Source organism: Bombina bombina, chromosome 12 (genome assembly GCF_027579735.1).
Source record: "Bombina bombina isolate aBomBom1 chromosome 12, aBomBom1.pri, whole genome shotgun sequence".
Taxonomy (NCBI): Eukaryota; Metazoa; Chordata; class Amphibia; order Anura; family Bombinatoridae; genus Bombina; species Bombina bombina.
Window position 1 is genome coordinate 32947417 of NC_069510.1, and position 26667 is coordinate 32974083.

Below are 26667 nucleotides of genomic sequence, written 5' to 3' on the forward strand. Positions count from 1 at the left end.
TATGGACCAATCAAAAATGATCAGCAGTTAGTCCAGGGACCATGTGTGGTTCTGAAAATTAAAGGGATATGAAACCTTAAAATTTTTCTTTCATGATTCAGATAGAACAGGGAATTTTAAGCAACTTTCTAATTTACTTCTATTAACAATCTGTCTTTGTTCTCTTGGTAAGCTTTGTTCAATGACCAGCAATGCACTTCCGGTTGCTGACTGAACGCATGGGTAAGCTAATGACAATCGTTGTATATATATATGTAATGTATATATATGCATGTGTGTGTATATATAATATATATATATACAATATACAGTATCTCACAAAAGTGAGTACACCTCTCACATTTTTGTAAATATTTTATTAAATCTTTTCATGTGACAACACTACAGAAATGACACTTTGCTACAATGTAAAGTAGTGAGTGTACAGCCTGTATAACAGTGTAAATCTGCTGTCCCCTCAAAATAACTCAACACACAGCCATTAATGTCTAAACCGTTGGCAACAAAAGTGAGTACACCCCTAAGTGGAAATGTACAAATTGGGCCCAAAGTGTCAATATTTTGTGTGGCCACCATTATTTTCCAGCACTGCCTTAACCCTCTTGGGCATGGAGTTCACTAGAGCTTCACAGGTTGCCACTGGAGTCCTCTTCCACTCCTCCATGACGACATCACGGAGCTGGTGGATGTTAGAGACCTTGCGCTCTCCCACCTTCCGTTTGAGGATGCCCCACAGGTGCTCAATAGTGTTTAGGTCTGGAGACATGCTTAGCCAGTCCATCACCTTTACCTTTTCTTTAGCAAGGCAGTGGAGGTGTGTTTGGGGTCGTTATCATGTTGGAATACTGCCCTGCGGCCCAGTCTCCGAAGGGAGGGGGTCATGCTCTGCTTCAGTATGTCACAGTACATGTTGGCATTCATGGTTCCCTCAACGAATTTTAGCTCCCCGGTGCCGGCAGCACTCATGCAGTCCCAGACCATGACACTCCCACCACCATGCTTGGCTGTAGGCAAGACACACTTGTCTCTGTACTCCTCACCTGGTTGCTGCCACACATGCTTGACACCATCTGAACCAAATAAGTTTATCTTGGTCTCATCGGACCACAGGACATGGTTCCAGTAATCCATGTTCTTAGTCTGCTTGTTTTTTCAAAGTGTTTGCTGTCTTTCTTGTGCATCATCTTTAGAAGAGGCTTCCTTCTGGGACGACAGCCATGCAGACCAATTTGATGCAGTGTGCAGCGTATGGTCTGAGCACTGACAGGCTAACCCCCCACCCCTTCAACCTTTGCAGCAATGCTGGCAGCACTCATACGTATATTTTCCAAAGACAACCTCTGGATATGATGCTGAGCACGTGCACTCAACTTCTTTGGTCAACCATGGCAAGGCCTGTTCTGAGTGGAACCTGTCCTGTGAAACCCCTGTATGGTCATCAAAAGTCATAAGATGTGTGAGCACCTGTTATAACTGCCCAGTCTCTTTACTTGTTACAATAGGCAGTCCCAATCTTGTATAGCATCAAGGTAGAAATGTCTTGTAAAGTAGACTCACCCCTGCTAGGAGATTGCCGCTTCCCGCTACTTGCAGAGTCTGGCCCGTCCACAGAGAGCTTACTCGTTCCCGGGGCAGTGGGATGGTATCAAAACAGAGCCCCTCTTTTTGCCTCCGGCTTATCCTCCGCTCCCCTCCTGGGCCCCTCTCCACTCGCGGTAACTTGGCGTCTGACGTCACCGGAATCTCCACTTCCGGCTTCCTTCTCCTCAGCTGTTCGATCGGCTGTCAGATCCGTCTGATGGGTGCTGGCTGGCTAGATAGATAGCGGTTACAAGCTACCACCGTGCACGCTCCGTTTCAGTTAATACCAGGACAAAAAGTGATGAGCTGCACCAGGGTACTCGTTAAAACACTTTTATTGTTGGTCACAGAAAAACTTCCCTCAAGAAGTATTAGTACACAACAGCAAAGGACACCGTGGTGTGTATAGAAATCGCCCAAAGAGCTATTGCTGACGCGTTTCAGCCTTACTGGCCATAATCGTAGCATATTGCTCATAATCCCAATCCACCTTTAAATACATTGTGCTAAATTGTGATTGGATAAAAGAATTATCCTGGGCGTTTTCTATAGACACACCTCTTACAAATATTCACCAATAAAACATTGTTCCCAAATGTTTAACAAATAATAATAATAATAAGTATTACAAACATATTGCATTTGCCTGTTTTTAGATGAACTCTTGGTAGGGCCTTGTAGTAGACTTACAGCTAGGATAGTATATTTCTAGACTTTCAATTCCAAAATTTCTTTTTATTTTAATTTTGATTACTTTGCTAGCCAACATATCCCTGTCATTCTTTTAAACTCTGAACTACTATAACTTGAAGTTTGCTTATGTTTATAAATCCCTTTCCAAGATTATTTAAAATATTGATTGAGTCATTAGAAAACTGAAAAGACCACACAACTATGCAAAGAATTATAGAAAACACCTTACATAAAATTTTATTTTCCTCTATCTCTATGCTAAAGACTATTGTTGCCAAAAATTAATCAATTTAATTAGATAAACTTTTCTATTTCGATTTATATTGAATACATTTTAAATGCATTGAATATATTTCAAATGTATATTACATTCCAGCCAAACTCAGGGATGCCCCCGGGTACACAGATCTGAGAAATGTTACTCCCAAAAATTGATTATATCAAATTCTGAATTTAAACCTGTGGGGATTCTAGTCCTGAGTCTGTGTATCCAGAAGGCCTCCCTTTTGGCTAGAAGTTTATCCCTATCTCCGCCCCTTGCCTTACAGACTACTTGTAAGGCAGATCAAAAACCAAGTACCAGTAAATTCAGTGATCAATCTATCTTCGCGTCCACTGAGTGTCATTGAAACTAAGGTTTTAAATTATGGTTTAAGTTTTGTACCAGCTGACACATTTGATTTGTTCCAAACCTTAGTGGACGTGAACAGATTGATCAGGAACCTTACAGTGAAGAAATATTTTGCTAGAGGTGGCACAGAGATAAGTCATGACAGAACTGAAACCAAATCCCTTTCAAACACAACATTCACATTTCAAGAGGCATGTGATTTGGAGGCACTCGAAAATTTGTATTTTGAAAGTGGCGACAATGAAATACACGTAGATACAAATATAGTATCAAGTGGCCCTTTGTTTTCAAGCGCCTCCAAGTTTTATCCCTTACATATAAGAGGAAATATCCTGGAACAATTCCAGAAAAGAGTGGAGAGGGATTTAACGAATTTAGCTTATGTTGCCAAACAAAACGTGCATCAAAATTTAAATAAAGAAGAGCTTTTAGCCCTTAAAAGTCTTAACGGAGATAAAGATCTGGTTATAAGATCAGCAGACAAGGGTGGGTCTGTGGTTGTCATGGATAAAAGTTTCTTTATTCAAGAGGCACTACGACAACTATCAGACCCATTCCAATACACACTTTTGTCGCATGATCCCACAGCGAGATTTAAGCGTGAATTATTGCATCTGATTGACGATGGAAAAGAAGCAGGCTTTCTTGATGAGAAAACAAGTGAATTTTTGACAGTAGGTTCTCCTGTAAAGCCTGTTTTCAATTTCCTCCCTAAAGTACACAAGTCCTTAACAGATGTTAAGGGCCGTCCCATCATCAGCGGCATAGGCTCTATATTAGAGCCTATGTCACAATGGCTAGATTCCATCTTACAGCCAATGGTATCTAAGTTGTCTAGTTACTTGAGAGACACTAAGCAACTTTTGATAGAACTTGAATCAGTCTTTTGGCAGAGCAACTTTGGTTGGCTTTCCATAGATGTAACTTCCTTGTACTCATCCATACCTCATGACAAAGGTCTAGAAGCAATATAATTTTTTCTGAAAAGAATGAAAGAGTACAGTCCCCAGTTTTGCAGCTATATCTTAAGAGTTACAGAGTTTTTATTAACTCATAATTTTTTCATGTTTGAGGGAGACCACTACCTCCAGAGATGTGGGACAGCGATGGGGGCCAAGTTTGCCCCCTCCTATGCCAACCTGTTCATGGGTTGGTGGGAACTGTCCTACATCTATGGAGATAGTGGACCCTGGAAAGCTAAGATCAATTACTACAGGAGATATATAGATGATCTTCTGATCATCTGGGAAGGAAGTGAATTGGAGGCTAATGACTTTTTAAGGCACCTCAATAATAATCCGGTGGGGATAAAACTAACACATGAGTTTAATGTTACACAACTTAACTATCTAGATGTAACACTTATGAGTAGAGAAAACAAAGTGTTCACAAAGGTGTTTAGAAAACCGATCTCAGGAAATACACTGCTCCATGCAAAAAGCAATCACCCAAAAAGGGTCTTTCGATCTGTTACAAAAGGGCAGTTTATACGTTTGAAACGCAATTGTACAACACAAGAGGAATTTGACAGACAAGCTTCAGAATTAGAGGACCGTTTATGTCAAAGAAGTTATAAAAGGAAGGATGTGTCAATTTCTAGATTGGAGATAGCCAAAAGAAGTAGGTCTCAATTTCTAAAGTCAGAGAAACCTGGCAAACAGGATGCATTTGAAGGTGTTTCCTTCATCACTAGGTACAGTAACCAGTACCACCAGGTATGCAACATCATACGGAAGCATTTCCGAATGTTATCAGCTGATGATGATCTAAGTAATATTGTATCTAAGGGATGCAGATATGCTTTCAAAAAAGGAAAAACATTGGCTAATTTGTTAGCTCCCACACAAATAAGCACAACAAAACCTGATAAATCATCATGGTTAAGATTTAAAGGAGTCTTTAAATGTAGCTACACATCATGTATAGCTTGTGGATTCCTACAGTGTGGGGAAGGCTTTTCAAGCTCTGTAACAGGGGAACAATTCAGGCACTATTCATGCCTGAACTGTCGAGCTACTTATGTGGTTTACCTGCTGACCTGTGTACAATGTGGAGTTCAATACACAGGACTCACATCAAGAGAAACGCGGGACAGAATACGAGAACATGTAAATAATATCAAAGCAGGGACATTGACAACACCATTAGTGCAACATTTTAAAATGATACATAATAAAAATACAGAAACACTAAGGTGGACAATCATTGAACAAGTAGTCTGTAAGGCAAGGGGCGGAGATAGGGATAAACTTCTAGCCAAAAGGGAAGCCTTCTGGATACACAGACTCAGGACTAGAATCCCCACAGGTTTAAATTCAGAATTTGATATAATCAATTTTTGGGAGTAACATTTCTCAGATCTGTGTACCCGGGGGCATCCCTGAGTTTGGCTGGAATGTAATATACATTTGAAATATATTCAATGCATTTAAAATGTATTCAATATATTCAATATAAATCGAAATAGAAAAGTTTATCTAATTAAATTGATTAATTTTTGGCAACAATAGTCTTTAGCATAGAGATAGAGGAAAATAAAATTTTATGTAAGGTGTTTTCTATAATTCTTTGCATAGTTGTGTGGTCTTTTCAGTTTTCTAATGACTCAATCAATATTTTAAATAATCTTGGAAAGGGATTTATAAACATAAGCAAACTTCAAGTTATAGTAGTTCAGAGTTTAAAAGAATGACAGGGATATGTTGGCTAGCAAAGTAATCAAAATTAAAATAAAAAGAAATTTTGGAATTGAAAGTCTAGAAATATACTATCCTAGCTGTAAGTCTACTACAAGGCCCTACCAAGAGTTCATCTAAAAACAAGCAAATGCAATATGTTTGTAATACTTATTATTATTATTATTTGTTAAACATTTGGGAACGATGTTTTATTGGTGAATATTTGTAAGAGGTGTGTCTATAGAAAACGCCCAGGATAATTCTTTTATCCAATCACAATTTAGCACAATGTATTTAAAGGTGGATTGGGATTATGAGCAATATGCTACGATTACGGCCAGTAAGGCTGAAACGCGTCAGCAATAGCTCTTTGGGCGATTTCTATACACACCACGGTGTCCTTTGCTGTTGTGTACTAATACTTCTTGAGGGAAGTTTTTCTGTGACCAACAATAAAAGTGTTTTAACAAGTACCCTGTATGGTCATGCCCACTGTGCTGCAGCTCAGTTTCAGGGTCTTGGCAATCTTCTTACAGCCTAGGCCATCTTTATGTAGAGCAACAATTCTTTTTTTCAGATCCTCAGAGAGTTCTTTGCCATGAGGTGCCATGTTGAACTTCCAGTGACCAGTATGAGAGTGTGAGAGCAATAACACCAAATTTAACACACCTGCTCCAATTCACACCTGAGACCTTGTAAAACTAACGAGTCACATGACACCGGGGAGGCAAAAATGGCTAATTGGGCCCAATTTGGACATTTCCACTTAGGGGTGTACTCACTTTGTTGCCAACGGTTTAGACATTAATGGCTGTGTGTTGAGTTATTTTGAGGGGACAGCTAATTTAAACTGTTATACAGGCGGTCACTCACTACTTTACATTGTAGCAAAGTGTCATTTCTTCAGTGTTGTCCCATGAAAATATATAATAAAATATCTACAAAAATGTGAGGGGTGTACTCACTTTTGTGAGATACTGTATATATATATATATATATATATATATATATATATATATATATATATATGCCTCCACCAATCAGCAACTAGAACCCAGGTTCTTTGCTGCTCCTGATCTTTCAGAGATAAACATTTCAGCAAAGGATAACAAGAGAAGAAAGCAAATTAAATAATATAAGTAAATTGGAAAGTTGTTTAAAATTGTATGCTCTATCAGAATCATAAAAGAACAATTTTGGGTTTCATGTCCCTTTAAATGAATATGAAACCTCCCAAAAATATTTTGTTATTCAGACAGAGAATACAATTTAAAAAAAAAAGTTTCCAGTTTACTTCTATTATCTAATTTGCATTGTTCTCATGATATTCTATATTGAAGAGATACCTAGGTAGGCATCTGGAGCACTATATTGCATAAAATAGTGCTGCCATATAGTGCTCTTGCAAATGGATAACATTTTTGAAAAACTGCTGCCATTAGTGCCATATAGTGTCCCAGTCAAGTTCAGACTGTTGAGCTTTACATCCCTGCTTTTTAACAAAAGATACCAAGAGAACAAAGAGAATTTGATAATATAAATAAATTACAGCAAGATTACGAGTTGTGCATTAAGGTAAAAAAGCAGCATTAACAGGTCCTAACGCTGCTTTTTTACGCCCGCTGCTATTACGAGTCTTGCAGGTATAGGTGTACCGCACACTTTTTTGGCCTTACCGCAAACCAACTTACGTAAATTTCGTAAAGTCTTTATTGTATGGGACTTCCATAGCGTCGGTATTACGAGTCTGCCTGGGAGGCCAAAAAGTGAGCGGTACACCCTCTACCGCCAAGATTCGTAACGCATTTTAAAGTCAGTAGTTATGAGTTTTACACTACAAAGCTGTAGCATAAAACTCATAACTAAATACTAAAAAGTACACTAACACCCATAAACTACCTATTAACCCCTAAATTGAGGCCCGCAGGGAAGCATTACAAACATTATAAACACAACACACAGAAAACCTGGCACTCACCAGGATCAGTTTTGCTTTTAAACATTACTGAGTATCTGCTAGCGAGTGCCAGGTTTTCTTTGTGTTGTATATATATATATTTCACAGACTTAAGATAAAACATACAGTAAGTATAATTATTTCTCTTTAGTTCTTGACACTTTTGCAACTATTATTTTAACCACCATATTGTACTCGTTGTTTAAATAGTCCAGATTTATTCAGTCAGAAAAATATTTATTATGGCTTATTCTTTAAAAAAATAAAAATTGATGTCCCTCTAACATTTTTTAGGGAATCTCTAAAAAAAAATGTAAACCTATTATACACTGTAAAACATGCAAGCAACAGCTTACCCTGTGAATACAAGGCACAGAAGGGTGCAGATGAGAATGATCACCTGATTAAACATGGCAGACTGCGTTCTCTGGATAGCTCGATGAAAGTCATTCTACAACATTAAAAAAAACAAAAAACGAGACAATTACAATCTGAGAGAGAGGCAAAATAAATTAACTTCATAGTTATAAATTGTGCGTAAAAAAAAGGAGAAACATTTTTATCATCTATTTATAAAGTGTCAACGTATTGCTCAGCAAACAATAATGAAACTGAGGGGCCCGCCCATGAGTTACCCCTGATGCATTCCACCTTAAAGGACCAGTCAACACATTAGATTTGCATAATCAACAAATGCAAGATAACAAGCCAATGCAATAGCACTTAGTCTGAACTTTAAATGAGTAGTAGATTTTTTTATAACAAATTCCAAAGTTATGTGTATTTCCACTCCCCTTGTACCATGTGATAGCAATCAGCCAATCACAAATGCATATACGTATAGTCTGTGAATTCTTGCACATGCTCAGTAGGATCTGGTGACTCAAAAATTGTAAATATAAAAGAATGTGCACATTTTGTTTAATGGAAGTAAATTGGAAAGTTGTTTAAAATTACATGCTGTATCTGAATCATGAAAATTTAATTTAACCTGAGTGTCCCTTTAATTTAGGGTGATCTATAGAAAATATGGGCTTCTGAGCTTACACCATAAAGGAAGCACAAAAAGAAAAGTTAACAGAGAAGGTGAAGGGTTTGAAATGTAAAATCAGAAACAAAGGTTAATGAAGGTTGTATCCATCACTGAAGAGGTGAGTTTTAGAGAACTCTGAAATCTTAAGGCTATCCACAAAGCAGATGCAATTAAAGAAAAGCTCTGTATACAAGAATACAAGGCAGAAAGACGCTAGTCTTAGTGAACCAACGGGGCACGTAGGAGTGTTTGCAAAGCTAGAGATAATGGAGAGGACAGCACTATTGAGGTCTATGTCACAGTCAAGATTTGGAGTTTTATATTTAAGGATAGAAGAGGTCAAACCATTCTGCATTTAATTTCATGCTCTGTATAGCAGTTAATTGAATGTATAACTAATAACTGCTATTTAACTCAGAGCTCATCTGCTTTTAATGGAAATTACCATCTACAAAGCAAAAACAAAACCTAAAATGTGCTAAGTGCCTGTAAAATAACATAATTTATGTAAGAACTTACCTGATAAATTCATTTCTTTCATATTGGCAAGAGTCTATGAGCTAGTGACGTATGGGATATACAATCCTACCAGGAGGGGCAAATTTTCCCAAACCTCAAAATGCCTATAAATACACCTCTCGCCACGTAGTGGGGTGAAAAAGAAAGGAGTACAAAGCATCAATAAAGGAATCTGGAAATAATTGTGCTTTATACAAAAAAAATCATAACGACCATAAAAAAAGGGTGGGCCTCATGGACTCTTGCCAATATGAAAGAAATGAATTTATCAGGTAAGTTCTTACATAAATTATGCTTTCTTTCAAGTAATTGGCAAGAGTCCATGAGCTAGTGACGTATGGGATATCAAATACCCAAGATGTGGAACTCCACACAATAGTCACTAGAGAGGGAGGGATAAAAATAAACAACAGCCATATGCTGAAAAATTAATCCACAACCCAACATATAAGTTATTCTGATGAAGAAAAGAAAAAACTTAAAACATCAGCAGAAGAATCAAACTGAAACAGCTGCCTGAAGAACTTTTCTACCAAAAACTGCTTCTGAAGAAGCAAATACATAAAAATGGTAGAATTTAGTAAATGTATGTAAAGAGGACCAAGTTGCTGCTTTGCAAATCTGATCAACTGAAGCTTCATTCTTAAAAGCCCACAAAGTGGAGACTGATCTAGTAGAATGAGCTGTAATTCTCTGAGGCTGGGCCTGACCCGACTCTAAATAAGCTTGAAGAATCAAAAGCTTTAACCAAGAAGCCAAGGAAATAGCAGAAGCCTTCTGACCTTTCCTAGAACCAGAGAATATAACAAATAGACTAGAAGTCTTCCTGAAATCTTTAGTAGATTCAACATAATATTTCAAAGCTCTAATCACATCCAAAGGATTTTTCCAAAGAATTCTTAGGTTTAGGACACAAGGAAGGGACAACAATTTCTCTACTAATGTTGTTAGAATTCACAACCTTAGGTAAGAACGTAAATGAAGTCTGCAAAACCACCTTATCCTGATGAAAAATCAGAAAAGGAGATTCACAAGAAAGAGCAGAAAGCTCAGAAACTTTTCTAGCAGAAGAGATGGCCAAAAGGAGCAACACTTTCCAAGAAAGTAGTTTAATGTCCAAAGAGTGCATAGGCTCAAATGGAGGAGCCTGTAACGCCCTCAAAACCAAATTAAGACTCCAAGGAGGAGAAATTGATTTAATGACAGGCTTAATATGAACTAAAGCCTGTACAAAACAGTGAATATCAGGAAGAGTAGCAAACTTTCTGTGAAATAAAACAGAAAGAGCAGAGATTTGTCCCTTCAAAGTACTTGCAGACAAACCTTTATCCAAACCATCCTGAAGAAACTGTAAAATTCTAGGAATTCTAAAAGAATGCCAAGAGAATTTATGAGAAGAACACCATGAAATATAAGTCTTCCAAACTCGATAATAAATCTTCCTAGAGACAGATTTACGAGCTTGTAACATAGTATTAATTACTGAGTCAGAGAAACCTCTATGACTTAGCACTAAGCGTTCAATTTCCATACCTTCAAATTTAATGATTTGAGATCCTGATGGAAAAATGGACCTTGAGACAGTAGGTCCGGCCTTAACGGATATGGCCAAGGTTGGCAACTGGACATCCGAACAAGATCCACATACCAAAAGCTGTGGTGCCATGCTGGAGCCACCAGCAACACAAATGATTGTTCCATGATGATTTTGGAGATCACTCTTGGAAGAAGAACTAGAGGCGGGAAGATATAAGCAAGTTGATAACACCAAGGAAGTGTCAGTGCATCCATTGCTTCCACCTGAGAATCCCTGGACCTGGACAGGTATCTGGGAAGTTTCTTGTTTAGATGAGAAGCCATCAGATCTATTTCTGGAAGACCCCACATCTGAACAATCTGAGAAAACACATCCGGATGGAGAGACCACTCCCCTAGATGTAAAGTCTGACGGCTGAGATAATCCTCCTCCCAATTGTCTACACCTGGGATATGAACTGCAGAAATTAGACAGGAGCTGGATGCCACCAACAAGTATCCAAGATACTTCTTTCATAGCTTGGGGACTGTGAGTCCCACCCTGATGATTGACATATGCCACCGTTGTAATATTGTCTGTCTAAAAACAAATGAACGGTTCTATCTTCAACAGAGGCCAAAACTGAAGAGCTCTGAGAATTGCACGGAGTTCTAAAATAGATGGCGTCCCTTCAATTCTGATTGGCTGATGGAATTCTATCAGCCAATCGGAATTAAGGTAGAAAAAAATCTGATTGGCTGATGCAATCAGCCAATCAGATTGAAGTTCAATCCGATTGGCTGATCCAATCAGCCAATCGTATTGAGTTCGCATTCTATTGGCCGATCGGAACAGCCAATAGAATGCGAGCTCAATACGATTGGCTGATTGGATCAGCCAATTGGATTGAACTTCAATCTGATTGGCTGATTGCATCAGCCAATCAGATTTTTTCTACCTTAATTCCGATTGGCTGATAGAATCCTATCAGCCAATCGGAATTGAAGGGACGCCATCTTGGATGACGTCCCTTAAAGGAACCTTCATTTGTCGGGAAGTCGTCGGTTGAAGAGGATGGCTCTGCGTCGGCTCCTTTGAAGATGGCTCCGCTCCGCTCCGGATGGATGAAGATTGAAGACACCGCCTGGATAAACACTTCTACCGGATGGAGGACCTCTTCTTGCCCCACTTTGATGAAGACTTCTACTGGATGAAGGACCTCCTCTGCGCACCATATATGAAGAATTCAGCTTGGCTGGGTAAATACGACTCAAGGTAGGATGAGCTTCAGGGGGTTAGCGATAGGTTTTTTAAGGGGGGGGTTTGGGTGGGTTAGAGTAGGGGTATGTGGGTGTTGGGTTGTAATGTTGGGGGGGTATTGTATTTTTATTTTCTGGTAAAAGAGCTGATTACTTTGGGGCAATGCCCCGCAAAAAGCCCTTTTAAGGGCTGGTAAAAGAGCTGATTACTTTGGTAGTTTAGAATAGGGTAGGGTATTTTTTTATTTTGGGGGGGATTTTTTTATTTTATTAGGGGGCTTAGATTAGGTGTAATTAGTTTAAACTTCTTGTAATTCTTTTTTATTTTTTTGTAATTTAGTGGGGGGTTTTTGTATTATAGAATAGTTTATTTTATTGTATTTTAAGTTAGCTAATTGTAGGTAATTTATTTAATTCATTTAATGATAGTGTAGTGTTAGGTGTATTTGTAACTTAGGTTAGGATTTATTTTACAGGTAATTTTATTTTAACTAGGTAGCCATTAAATAGTTATTAACTATTTAATGGCTATTGTACATAGTTAAAATAAATACAAAGTTGCCTGTAAGATAAATATAAATCCTAAAATAGCTACAATGTAATTATTAATGATATTGTAGCTATATTAGGGTTTATTTAAGTATTTAGTTTTAAATAGGATTATTTTATTTAATTTTAGGAATATTATTTTGTTTATTTTAAATTATATTTATGTTAGGGGGGGTTAGAGTTAGGGTTAGAGTTAGGTTTAAAGGTTAATAACTTTATCATAGTAGCGGCAACGGTGCGGGCGGGAGATTAGGGGTTAATAATTGTAGGTAGGTGGCGGCGATGTTAGGGAGGGCAGATTAGGGGTTAATAATATTTATTCTAGTGTTTGCGAGGCGGGAGTGCGGCGGTTTAGGGGTTAATACATTTATTATAGTGGCGGCGAGGTCCTGTCGGTGGATTAGGGCTTAATAAGTGTAGGTAAGGTGGCGGCGACGTTAGGGGGGGCAAATTAGGGGTTAATAAATATAATATAGGGTCGGCGATGTTAGGGGCAGCAGATTAGGGGTTCATAGGGATAATGTAGGTGGCGGCGGTGTCCGGTCGGCAGATTAGGGGTTAAAATATTTTATTAGAGTGGCGGCAATGTGGGGGGGGCCTCGATTTAGGGGTACATAGGAAGTTTATGGGTGTTAGAGTACTTTGTAGCACAGTAGTTAAGAGCTTTATATTCCGGCGTTAGCCCATAAAGCTCTTAACTACTGAGTTTTTTTTGCGGCTGGAGTCTTGTTGGTAGAGGCTCTACCGCTCACTTCTTCCAAGACTCCAAATACCAGCGTTAGGCAGATCCCATTGAAAAGATAGGATACGCAATTGGCGTAAGGGGATCTGCGGTAGCCTGGAGTCACGATGAGGAAGTGAGCGTTAGACCCTTTCCTGGCTGACTAAATACCAGCGGGCGGCCAAAAGCAGCGTTAGGACCCCTTAACACTGCTTTTGATGGCTAACACAGAACTCTAAATCTAGCCGTATGTTTGTTATTCATATTTTCAGTATAGGTGAAGGTTTCTACCGACAAAATCAGCTATTTCAAACAACACAATAAAGGTAAAGGAGATGTTTGCACACAATTAAATACAATCCCACAAGTAAAATGGACCCTTAGGAACACATTAAAGGAAAGAACATGTTAGATTACAATGTCCCTTTAAACACACAGTTATATACAAACAACAGTGCAATAATAAAATGCTCTAACAGAACATTTTCTTTTTGCACTTTTAAGTTCTGGGATTTCAGCCTTTATAGCACATAACAAGTTCTATGGGCTGAAGGAGCAGCAATGCAATACTGAGAGCTAGCCCTCTGGTAACCTTTGCTCTCTTAGCATCTTAACAGTAAACACTTTGAGAATTTTAGAGCTGGAAAAACACACACTGCAGACTTGTCAAGGCTAACCCTGCTACATACTGGCTTCCAATTGGCTTTAGCCCATAAGAATGGCAAAATAATTTGCATAACCACCATCCGTGGCTAGCCTTATCTAGTCCAGTAAGAAGCCTGGATTGGCTCCTCCAAGTACGGCAAGTGTTGGGTAGAATTTGGATATTCAAAAACAATTGCAGCAAACAAGATGTTATTTGTTTTAAAAATGTTAAAACTAGGCTTGTGTGTCTTTCTATAGCAACACAACAGAATTGTATTGTAATTACAAGGTGTTTACTGTCCCTTTAACATCCTGTGACAATTTCTTTGACCAGTAATCAGGTGGAGATGATTGGCTGTAAGACAAATGTAGTATTTTGTATACAATTGTTTGTTTGGGAAGATTGTGCCATTTTATAGATTGTAGAGCCAGCAGATTATATAGGGTCACAAATGAAGCTCAGAGTCAAATCCTGTTGAAGAAAAACACAGCTTTTTCAACATAAATTGTTGACTTTTTTTGTTTTTAAATCAGAGTACAATGTGCTCTCAAAACTTGCTTTTAGCTATTTCACTTGTGATCTAATCACTGCTTAGAAAAGCAATCAACAGAATCAGCGCTGTTCTCATGAGTAATCAGAATCCATTTTTCTCTCATTACCAGAGAAACACAAACTGAAGAGGGAATCTTACAGCAGGAAATGCTAGCGTTGAAAATCCTAGTGTTTAAACAATCGTATATTATATTATATATTTATATATATATTTATATATATTTGTCTGTGTGTGTATATCTATCTATCTTGTATATATATATATATATATATATATATATATATATATATATATATATATATATATACACACATACTCTGTATATATATATTTTTTGTCTTTGTGTGTGTATATCTTATTTTATATATATATATTTGTCTGTGTGTGTATATCTATCTATCTTGTATATATATATATATATATATATATATATATATATATATATATATATATATATATATACATACTCTGTATATATATATTTTTTGTCTGTGTGTGTATATCTTATTTTATATATATATATATATATATATATATATATTATACACATACACTCACTGGCAACTTTATTAGGTACACCTTACCAGTACTGGGTTGGACCCCCCCTTTTTCCCTCAGAACTGCCTTAATTCTTCGTGGCATTGAATCAACAAGGTGTTGGAAACATTCCTCAGACATTTTTATATATATTAAAGGTGGAATTAAGGTGGAATTATCTAAAATGCCATTCTATCCTGAAGCATTAAGATGACCCTTCACTGGAACTAAGGGGTCAAGCTCAAACCTTTAAAATATTTTTTAATTTATTTATCTATTTATTTATATATTTATTTTTTACAAGAAAGGAGCCCACAAAGGCAAAAGTGCATATAGCCCAGAACATCACAATGTGGCACTGTATCTATATATTAAAGAAAATTTGTTTGTCTGCTATTTCCTATGGGGAAGATTTTCAGGGTAGCAGAGGAGCTGGACAGCAGCTTAAACTTAAATAAAGTTAATGTAGTAACCTGTGCTACTGCCACCAACAAAATATTTGATTTTTTTAAATTTATTTTTAAACTGAATCCAGATTTTTAAACACAAACGTGAAGCTTACATACTTATTGACACCATTCTTAATCAACTGACAAGGATGTTGCTGAATTTGTATTCGATATTGTGTAAAATTAGTGATATTTTTTTGCATTTATTAAAATCTGAATGCACATTTCTACATATAAGCACTTCCCATTATATAATTTATTAGCATGAAAACAAATATCTAAATACTCACAATCATGTTCTCCAAAACACATTTTGCCAACCAGCAGTTCAGGAACACTGGAATGAACAAATTCCGAAGGGGAGGCCAGAATATCTACAAAAAAAAAAGCCAGCTGTTATTGTCAAGTCACACTAAAAATGGCAAAGAAATATAATAACGTTTTTAGCACCAACTGTCCAATGCATCCCATAAGCAAACTATAATATTTAAAGGGACATAAAACACAACTAACCTTTGTGTAAATTTGGGCTTTGTCACACACTCCTTAGAGGAGCCAAAAGGTAAAATTTGTATGTGTATAGCTCCTATACTAGCAAAATAGTATCTCCCAAAAGTCATTGTGTTAGTGTGAGTGTATGTATTCTTTTTTTTTAACAAAAGATTCAATATGGTTCACATTAATCTTGTTTTTTTTTTATTGTTTAAAAAAAAAAAAACAACAACATTAAGACTTTTGCAATTTAAATTTGCCAAAAATAAATTGGAAAACGCTTTTGTATGCCCTATGATTGAAACCCTTTAAAAAAATATATATAGATTGAGTAGGTATGTAATATTCATCTCAAAAAAAGAAATTATTTGTTTTTAGCTTGTTCTCTGGATAAATTGTCACTTGGCACAAGCAAGGTAATAGGAGTCCTGCAGTTCCTTACATTGAAAGCCCAGCAAATTACAGTGTGATTCTTTAGGACAAGGGAACATGATGGGATTGGCATTTATTTAACCATTAAGATAATTTACAGTTAGCTAATATAATCAGCTTCAGGGTTAAAACATTACCACTTGGGGTATAGCGTTGCTACGAACATAGTGAGTTTGCTATATTTTAACATTGAACTAATAAAGGAAATGTTTTAACTTTTATGTGAGACTCTGCTGCAATGTTATGAGATAATAAATGGCAAATGCTCTAAATATAAAGTATATAAATATATCAAAATATTTTCCAATAAGTGCTACTGTGCTGGTTGAAGAAAAAAACAAAAATATCTCAAACAAATGACATTTAATTAAAACACATATATGTGATAAAAACACACAAAATCGCAATGTATCACATAAATATGTTACATTAAAAGATAAATGACTTCTCTGTCATTTATCATTTATATTTTAATGTAACATATCACTTCAAAGGACCTTTTGATTACTGCCTGGAAATGTGTAATAAGATTTCCTATTAGATCACCTGAACCCCTGGGGGGAGGGAGACTAGGGTCTGAGCCTAAGAACAAATTTAAGGAGATGCAACTACATCCCATCTCAGTGTTAATTAAATACAACGCAAGTTTCAATACACAAACTCCAAATGCCCTTGGTGGTATGGGGAAAGCTGAAAGCATATTAGATTGAAACTTTAAAATTTAATAATGAGTCTTATTTTCAGATCGATTTAAACTACTTAGATTATATAAATAATATATATTGGTCTGTGAGATATACCATATGCCTGATATACTATATTAGATACGTGTCTGCTGTATTGAGTGGGTAGCTGCATTGGTGAATTTAAAATGTTTGACTGTGTCAGAATAAAAGTACATTTATTTTTCTTTGTTTCAGGAATCTGGTGTGAAAATTTGGTTTTAAAATAAATACATATTAGATAAATTGTCCTATGAAGTATATCATAGATAGGAGTCCATTCTTCTAATTATTAAGAAATGTACCATGATAAAATGGAATATTTATATATTAAATAGTCAATAATTATAATGCTCATATATATCTGTCATGATTTATTTGCTACAGAATTATATTGCAGTTATGTAGGGAATATGGAAACATGACTCTTAAGTACATCTCTTAAGATATTATAAGTAGAATTGTATAGAAGCATACATAAGATAGGTATATTCATTATTACATTTATTATACATATATATTTGAGAGATATCAGAATACCCCCATGTTTGGTATTGAAATACAAATACTCAAATTAAATAATACCCTATAAAATTAACCAAATTGTTTATTGAGATAGAAAATATACGTGTATGAAATGAACACTTTAAAAATAGATGAGAAAATATATATTTTTTGTAGTATTTACTAATGAAACTACATTCCGTTGCCTATTGTTCCCCCAGTATCCAGTGCGAGAAGTGCAGCCAAAGGTATCCAATTAAGGAAATTGGATTACAAAGTGGCCTTCCCAGTAGCCAATGAGAGTTACGGGCATACACAGATTCTATTGGGTGATTAAGAAATGGGGAGGAGTTTGGTCTCAGACAAAAACTCCTTGCACAGAGAGAGAAGGGCTCTTGCTGCTTCGTTTGGTAACTTACTAACTGACCCGTACAGTCTTTGTAAGAAGCCTGTTGGAATCCTCTTTATGATAAGAGATTATTGGTGCAATATTTCCCCACGTATGACAATAGAGTTATCTGGGAGATTAAACTCTCGTTGGAGCTGGTAAAGTATAAGCGATTGTTAATTAAATTTTAATATTTTAAATCAAAGGTATTATCTAGCTATAGTGAAATTGTAGCTGTGATTTAAAAGGGTATTTTGTATTTATAAATTAACATTGCATAGACTATGGTAGCTTAGGTAAGAATAATCATATTCAAAATTAAGTAATTTGACCATAGAGGAAAAGAGACATTTTGTATTTTACGTTTATGAAATTGATTTGGAGTTGCTGTAAAATAGTTAGAAGTTACATGTACTATTATGGCTAGATTAGATTTATTAATGCCGTATTATTTGATAGATGTTGTATTGATAATATAATTGTGTACAATCTCTGGTTGATTATTTGAAGTATTATAAGTGGGACACAGAGAAGGTCTGCTAGATTCACACAGGCAGGAAGAAAGACCTGGTTAAGTTCTCTCCACTTAGTAGGTAAGAAATTAGAACCCCAAACCAATGCATTAAATAGCACTGCCACATCATGGTATAAGCGAAAATTGGTTAGATGAATCCCTCCCACATCAATCATATTCTAAAGTACATTGGCTGCCTCCCAGAGGTCTTATTATGCCAGACATATCTATTAAAAAGGGATTGGATTTATTAAAAGGGATATGAAACCCAAACATATTCTTTTGTGATTCAAACAGAGCAGACCATTTTAAAACGTTTCCAGTTTATTTCTATTATCAGATTTGCTTCGTTCCCATGATATTCTTTGTTGAAGAGATAGACATCTGGAGAACTACATGGGAGGAAATAATTATATGAAAACTGCTACCATATAGTGCTCCAGAAATGAAATTGATGATAGAAGTAAATTAGGAAGTGGTTTAAAAATGCAGGCTCTATCTGAATCATAAAAGAAAAAGTTTGGGTTTCATATCCCTATAATTAAGAATAATGGTACTTTAAGGGCAAGCATCTAAAAAGATAAGTTTTGGTAATAATATTATTTTAACTGCTGCAAATCTACCCAACAAAGAGATCTCTTTAAATTGTCTAAACCCCAATATTTCCTGCATTTCTCTGATCAAAGGAACATAGTAATCTTCAACTATCTGTTCAGCTACCTTATTTCTGAAGATTTTTCACATCTGAGTTTTTCACTGGCCCCTTAAAAAATCCTAAAATATACTGGCAGATGCTACAAAGTTTCTAGGCTTGAAATTCCAAAAGAAATATTGTCTCTTTGGACAAAATGGCAGAATTACTATAATGTTCACTCATTCCTTTCACATTCTGCTTTATAATCATGGAATCAAAGAGATTGCTGGGACAGCTTCTAGGAGAAAACATGAAACACACAGACAATAAAAACAGTAGATGGAACATAGCCCACTACTATAATCGATACAATGTATCTATAAACGAACATTCTCTCATTCTTAAAATCCTTTTGATTTCTACATAATGAGAATACTTCCTTAGGTTACAGTGAAAAAGTAAATCAATCTTCACTGTTGCCTTCAAGAGATTATCATTTTCTATATTAAGAGGAGCTCGACAGATTAAAATTTAAGCAGAACAGACATGCAAAAAACAGTGATCAGATATACAAGGATTATCAGAAGCAGCCTGTTCAGTTATTGTAAAAACAGTAGGATGATGTGGTTGATTTACATCATTTTCAAACAATTGCTTGATAAACCTGGCAGGGAACATCTTATATAAGCCACGTGTGACAGGAGAAGCAATAGTGGCTCAGGGCTACAAGACAGCACATAAGTACCTGTCCAATATAAACAGACAATAATAAATCCACATGTGACTGCCATCATGATTCTTGTTGTAAAGTCTGTGTTTTATCACAACCCTTTATCTGCAAAAGAGTGGAAATAAAGTACTGGAAACCTGTTCCGATCTCATTGCAAAATGACTGTGACAAAGCTCTTAGGGGTCGATTTATCAAGCTGAGGCAGACAGGGGCAAATATAAAAAAATATAAAAAATATAAAAAATAATAAGTAAGAGAGCGCTAAAGAAGCTAAGGTGTCTAAGAGGTGATACAATCTAATCATTTTTAATAAAACAATTATTTGTATAAATCTAAAACATGTGCAGATTCAAATCATATAAAATTAGGGATGTATCCCTTAAAAACAATTAGTTAAGTACAGTATCTGCTAAAATAGTATCTAATATATTAAATATCTAGTGTATAAACTGCTAGTAGGTGCAACCTCAGATTAGTTACAATAAAATTGCAACAAATTATACACGATTATATTTAGCAACAATAGCAGAAAAATGCGATGTAAACATACTAATCCACCTTAGCATAGAGGGTTCCTATATATTTTATATATGGAATCCAGATCCAAAGTCTCTATTGAGTCAATACTGGCAAGTATATTTTCCAGTTATAAACTGAAGTTTGTAGTTTAAAACTACTAAATTTGTGATTAAAAGTTTAGAACAATAGAACAAAGTCTGGCCAAGGAACACTGACCAAAACGACACTTCCTTCTTAATGCCGGATAATGTGAATTATAGCTTACCGGAATCTTCAGACACGTACTGTGCCCTGCACATGTGCGCCACTGTCCACTGCAGCTCGCCTCTGGCAGGCTGAATTCCCCTGGCAGAATTCAGCATTGCACACGAGCGATATTTTGCGCTCGTGTGCAATCCCGCGCGGGCAAGAGCTGTCAATCTCCCCGGTCGGACTTTGCCGGGGAGATTAAAATTTGCCACTTTAGAAGTGGTGAAAGGTTAGGAAAGCAGCGGTCTAATGACCGCTGCTTGTTAAATACGGCGTGCAGATTCTCTTGTGAGAAACTGCAGTTGTATGGGGTCGAAAGGCTTGCGAAGCCTTTGATAAATCAACCCCTTAGCAGTAGAAGTGGTTTTGAAATAGAGACTGCAGCTCCTTTAACCATTATCCCCCATAATGCACTGGAAAGTGCATGAAGCTTTGATCTCTGTGAGTACCCATCACATAATCATGTGCCTGCACTCATTCATTTAACAAACATTGTGTCCATAATAATCCTCAAACAAATATAGTGAACAGATAATCGAGCATCAAGGACGTTATTAGTATGTGCTGCACGCCAACAAACATCCTGGTGCATGCGCGCACCATCACATACCAGCAATAGAGGATCATATTGTAAGTCATAATGAGCAGTGAAACCAGTGCACGGTTCCTTACTGCACCCCAGCCTGGGAAAGTAAAGGCAAACACACCATTAAATTCCCTTACAGTACACAGGAGGACCGATAGCTTGTGCTATTATAGGGAAAGAACCAGTCTTCTTGGGACCAGTCCTAGCTCTGTCCATACTGTGCCATGGGCAAGAATGAGGGGCAATAAGAAAAGTCAAAAAATGTAAAAAAGAAAATCATATTAGGGATGCAATAGAGTTCTGTCCTACACGGCAAGTGGGTTTTTCATTGATGACAGTGTGCCAAAAAGAGCTTTTTATTGGAAAGTTTCATTAAATGCAATATTTTAACACTATGGGGCCTATTTATTATGTGTCTGTCCGTCATGATCCGATCATTGGATCATGTCCGACAGACATCGCTGAATGCGGAGAGCAATACGCTCTCTGCATTCAGCATTGCACCAGCAGCTCTTCTGAGCTGCTGGTGCAACGCTGCCCCCTGCAGATTTGCGGCCAATTGACGGCCAGCAGGGGGGTGACAATCAACCCGATCGTACTCGATCGGGTTGAATTGCTGTGATGCCTGTACGCCTGACAGGTTTAGACTGCTGCTACATAACTGGTGTTTCTGGCGAGCCTGCAGGGCCCTCAAGCTCCGTACGGAGCTTGATAAATGGGCCCCTATAACCACAAATAAATACAACTTAAAAGATAAAACTAAAATCTGAAGTCTAAAGTAATTTGCAATGCAAAGCACAAAGTATAAATGCAACACAACTCTCATTTCATACAGTGCTATATTGTACTTTGGTTGTCTGCCCTTCATAACAAGAAATGCAGTGACTGTCCCTAAAAAAGATTTGTCTTTATACAATATTGTGTGGGATCTCACACTTTTTTTTTTCAAATATTAAGCACAAATATTTTTAGAATAATTTACAATCATGCCTATTATATAACCTGTTACCTGCCCCCTGCAAAACAGTGGGGTTTTTTTGTGTTTTTTTTCTTTTTTAATTAGTCCCATAGCCAGAGTGCCGCATGGACAATTGGAAATGATGAGAGTGCACTCCTGACTCTCAGGGAAGCTGCAGGATAAACTACACAAGAAGTCTAAACAGACTAGTAGTATAATAGCAATTCACTGTTTATATTGACCCATTTTTTTTCTTTTATGATTAAGATAGGACATACAATTTTAAACAACTTTCCAGTTTACTTCTATTATCAAATTTACTTGATTGTCTTGGTATCCTTGGTTGAAGGAGAAGCAATGCACTACTGGGAGATATCTAAATACATCAGGTAAGTTATATCTGTGCAACCACCAATCACCAGCTAGCTCCCAATACTGTATTGCTGCTCCTGAGCCTTCCTAGGAATGTGTTTCAACAAAGGATACCAAGAGAACAAAGCAAATAAGATAACAGAAGGAAATTAGAAAGTTGTTTAAAGGTGCATGCTTTATCTGAATCATGAAAAAAAAAAGAAAACGTTTGGGTTTTATGCCCCTGTAAAGGGACATTCTTGACAAAATGATATTGTTGCTAAGTGTATTTCATTTCTGAATTAAATACTTTTTGCACTACACCTGCAATAGAAAAATGCTTCTAATAAAGGTTATCACTGTTTTCAATGAGAGCTTAAACTAAGCATGTGAGACATTTCTAAATATGCTTAATGCACCCCCATTATGTGTCTGACTGAAATGCACTGATGTGCGCTCCAGGTTTGAAAGGGGCGTTTATTTAAAGGGACACTAAACCCAATTTGTTTCTTTCATGATTCAGAAAGCACATGCAATTTTAAACAACTTTCAAATTGACTTCTATGATCTAATTTGCTTAAATCTCTTGATATCCTTTGTTGAAAGCATATCTAGATAGGCTCAGTAGCTGCACATAGATGCCTTGTGTGATTTGCTCACCCTTGTACATTGCAGAATATCTAAATAATAAAGCAAATTCGATAATAGAAGTATAATGGAATGTTGTTTAAAATTGTATTCTCTGTCTGAATCATGAAAGGAAATGTTTGGGTTTCATGTCCCTTTAATGCAACCTTCTTAGATAGACTGCAGGAAGATGGGTTACCCACAACATATCCAAGGTTGGAACTGCTCTATACCTCATTAAACTGCAGGAAGGAATAGAAAGGGGCGGAGGAAACTTTTAAAATAATAGGAGTTTTATAAATACATTTTTCTAAAACGATTAATTTTCATAGCTATAAAAATAATGATTTTGACTTACAAAAGCGTAACTTGTACATAGCCACGTTTTAAACAGCATTATTTACCATAACTTATTAATAAAATAATAAAAAAAAATAATCTGCTTATTATTCTTAGGCAAATCTATGTTTTAAATACATCATTGTATTTAGCATTAATTTAGCGTTTAATACCACCCCTTTAAATAGAAAGCTATTCATATTGATGTAATTTTATGTAAATTATCACCCTCTACCTCAATACAATTTTTTTCTTGTAAAGGCTGAATCTTTAGACAATTAGAGCAGAAAATACCTTTGCAGATTTTTTTTGATTTTTTTCCCCTTTCCTTTTTTTGCATAGTGAATTGAATAGTGAATTCCCATGGTCCCGAACAAAAAGGCAGCGTGGGTAATGCACATTTCATAAAAGAATTCTCCTGATTGTAACCTTGCTCTGCAGGCAATGCTTCTCTTTGTGTGACAGTGTCTAATGGGAATCCTGCAGGCTTTATTCTATACTCAAATGAAGAAAAAGCACTAATCTTATTCAGAACGACTATTGGTAAAATTATATTTTCCGCTGAAAGCAAATGCAGGTTTGTTCTCTGCAACCCACAGAATTAATAAATATAGAAATAAAGGCCTAGATTTAGAGTTTTGCGGCCAAAGGGGTGCGTTAGCTACGCGTGCTTTTTCCCCCCCGCACCTTTTAAATACCGCTGGTATTTAGAGTTCACAGAATGGCTTGGTTTTCAGTGCGTTAGGCTCCAAAAAGGGAGCGTAGAGCATACTTTAACGCCACTGCAACTCTCGATACCAGCGGTGCTTACGGACGCGGCCAGCCTCAAAAACGTGCTCGTGCACGATTCCCCCATAGGAAACAATGGGGCAGTTTGAGCTGAAAAAAAACCTAACACCTGCAAAAAAGCCGCGTTCAGCTCCTAACGCAGCCCCATTGTTTCCTATGGGGAAACACTTCCTACGTCTGCACCTAACACTCTAACATGTACCCCGAGTCTAAACACCCCTAACCTTACACTTATTAACCCCTAATCTGCCGCCCCCGCTATCGCTGACCCCTGCATATTATTTTAAACCCCTAATCTGCCGCTCCGTACACCCCCGCCACCTACATTATCCCTATGTACCCCTAATCTGCTGCCCTAACATTGCCGACCCCTATATTATATTTATTAACCCCTAACCTGCCCCCCACGTCGCCGCCGCCAGCTACCTACAATAATTAACCCCTAATCTGCCGACCACAAAGCGCCGCCACCTACATTATCCTTATGTACCCCTAATCTGCTGCCCCTAACACCGCCGACCCCTATATTATATTTATTAACCCCTAATCTGCCCCCCTCAACGTCGCCTCCACCTGCCTACACTTATTAACCCCTAATCTGCCGAGCGGACCGCACCGCTACTATAATAAAGTTATTAATCCCTAATCCGCCTCACTCCCGCCTCAATAACCCTATAATAAATAGTATTAACCCCTAATCTGCCCTCCCTAACATCGCCGGCACCTAACTTCAAGTATTAACCCCTAATCTGCCGATCGGAGCTCACCGCTACTCTAATAAATTTTTTAACCCCTAAAGCTAATTCTAACCCTAACACCCCCTAAATTAAATATAATTTTATTCTAACAAAATAAATTAACACTTATTAAATAACTTATTCCTATTTAAAGCTAAATACTTACCTGTAAAATAAACCCTAATATAGCTACAATATAAATTATAATTACATTGTAGCTATTTTAGGATTAATATTTATTTTACAGGCAACTTTGTAATTATTTTAACCAGGTACAATAGCTATTAAATAGTTAATAACTATTTAATAGTTACCTAGTTAAAATAATTACAAAATTACCTGTAAAATAAATCCTACCCTAAGTTACAATTAAACCTAACACTACACTATCAATAAATTAATTAAATAAAATACCTCCAATTACCTACAATTAAACCCAACACTACAATATCAATACATTAATTAAATACAATACCTACAAATAACTACAATTAAATAAACTAACTAAAGTACAAAAAATAAAAAAGAACTAAGTTACAAAAAATAAAAAAATATTTACAAACATTAGAAAAATATTACAACAATTTTAAACTAATTACACCTACTCTAAGCCCCCTAATAAAATAACAAAGCCCGCCAAAATAAAAAATTGCCCTACCCTATTCTAAATTAAAAAAGTTCAAAGCTCTTTTACCTTACCAGCCCTTAAAAGGACCTTTTGTGGGGCATGCCCCAAAGAATTCAGCTCTTTTGCCTGTAAAAAAAACATACAATACCCCCCCAACATTACAACCCACCACCCACATACCCCTAATCTAACCCAAACCCCCCTTAAATAAACCTAACACTAAGCCCCTAAAGATCTTCCTACCTTATCTTCACCTCGCCGGGTATCACCGATCGGTCCTGGCTCTGAAATCTTCATCCAACCCAAGCGGGGGCTGGCGATCCATAATCCTGCGGCTGAAGAGGTCCAGAAGAGGCTCCAAAGTCTTCATCTTATCCGGGAAGAAGAGGCGATCCAGACCGGCAATCATCTTGATCCAAGCGGCATCTTCTATCTTCATCCGATGAGGAACGGCTCCATCGTGAAGACCTCCAGCGCGGATCAATCTTCTTCCTCCGACGTCCAACTGAAGAATGACGGTTCCTTTAAGGGACGTCATCCAAGATGGCGTCCCTCGAATTCCAATTGGCTGATAGGATTCTATCAGCCAATCGGAATTAAGGTAGGAAAATTCTGATTGGCTGATGGAATCAGCCAATCAGAATCAAGTTCAATCCGATTGGCTGATCCAATCAGCCAATCAGATTGAGCTTGCATTCTATTGGCTGTTCCGATCAGCCAATAGAATGCGAGCTCAATCTGATTGGCTGATCGGATCAGCCAATCGGATTGAACTTGATTCTGATTGGCTGATTCCATCAGCCAATCAGAATTTTCCTACCTTAATTCCGATTGGCTGATAGAATCCTATCAGCCAATCGGAATTTGAGGGACGCCATCTTGGATGACGTCCCTTAAAGGAACCGTCATTCTTCAGTTGGACGTCGGAGAAAGAAGATTGATCTGCGCTGGAGGTCTTCACGATGGAGCCGTTCCTCATCGGATGAAGATAGAAGATGCCGCTTGGATCAAGATGGTTGCCGGTCTGGATCGCCTCTTCTTCCCGGATAGGATGAAGACTTTGGAGCCTCTTCTGGACCTCTTCAGCCGCAGGATTATGGATCGCCAGCCCCCGCTTGGGTTGGATGAAGATTTCGGAGCCAGGAC

At 37.0% G+C, this 26667-nt stretch overlaps 1 protein-coding gene across 1 annotated transcript in view; it reads right to left on the reverse strand.

The window, feature by feature from the left end:
* Positions 1-26667, reverse strand: part of KCNT1 (potassium sodium-activated channel subfamily T member 1) — a 497185-nt gene that overhangs the window by 176412 nt on the left and 294106 nt on the right. The window contains exons 9-10 of the mRNA XM_053696070.1: positions 15613-15696; positions 7897-7991 (exon numbers count right to left, since the gene is read on the reverse strand). Coding sequence (XP_053552045.1) covers positions 7897-7991; positions 15613-15696 — 179 coding nt within the window. The remainder of the gene's footprint in view (positions 1-7896; positions 7992-15612; positions 15697-26667) is intronic.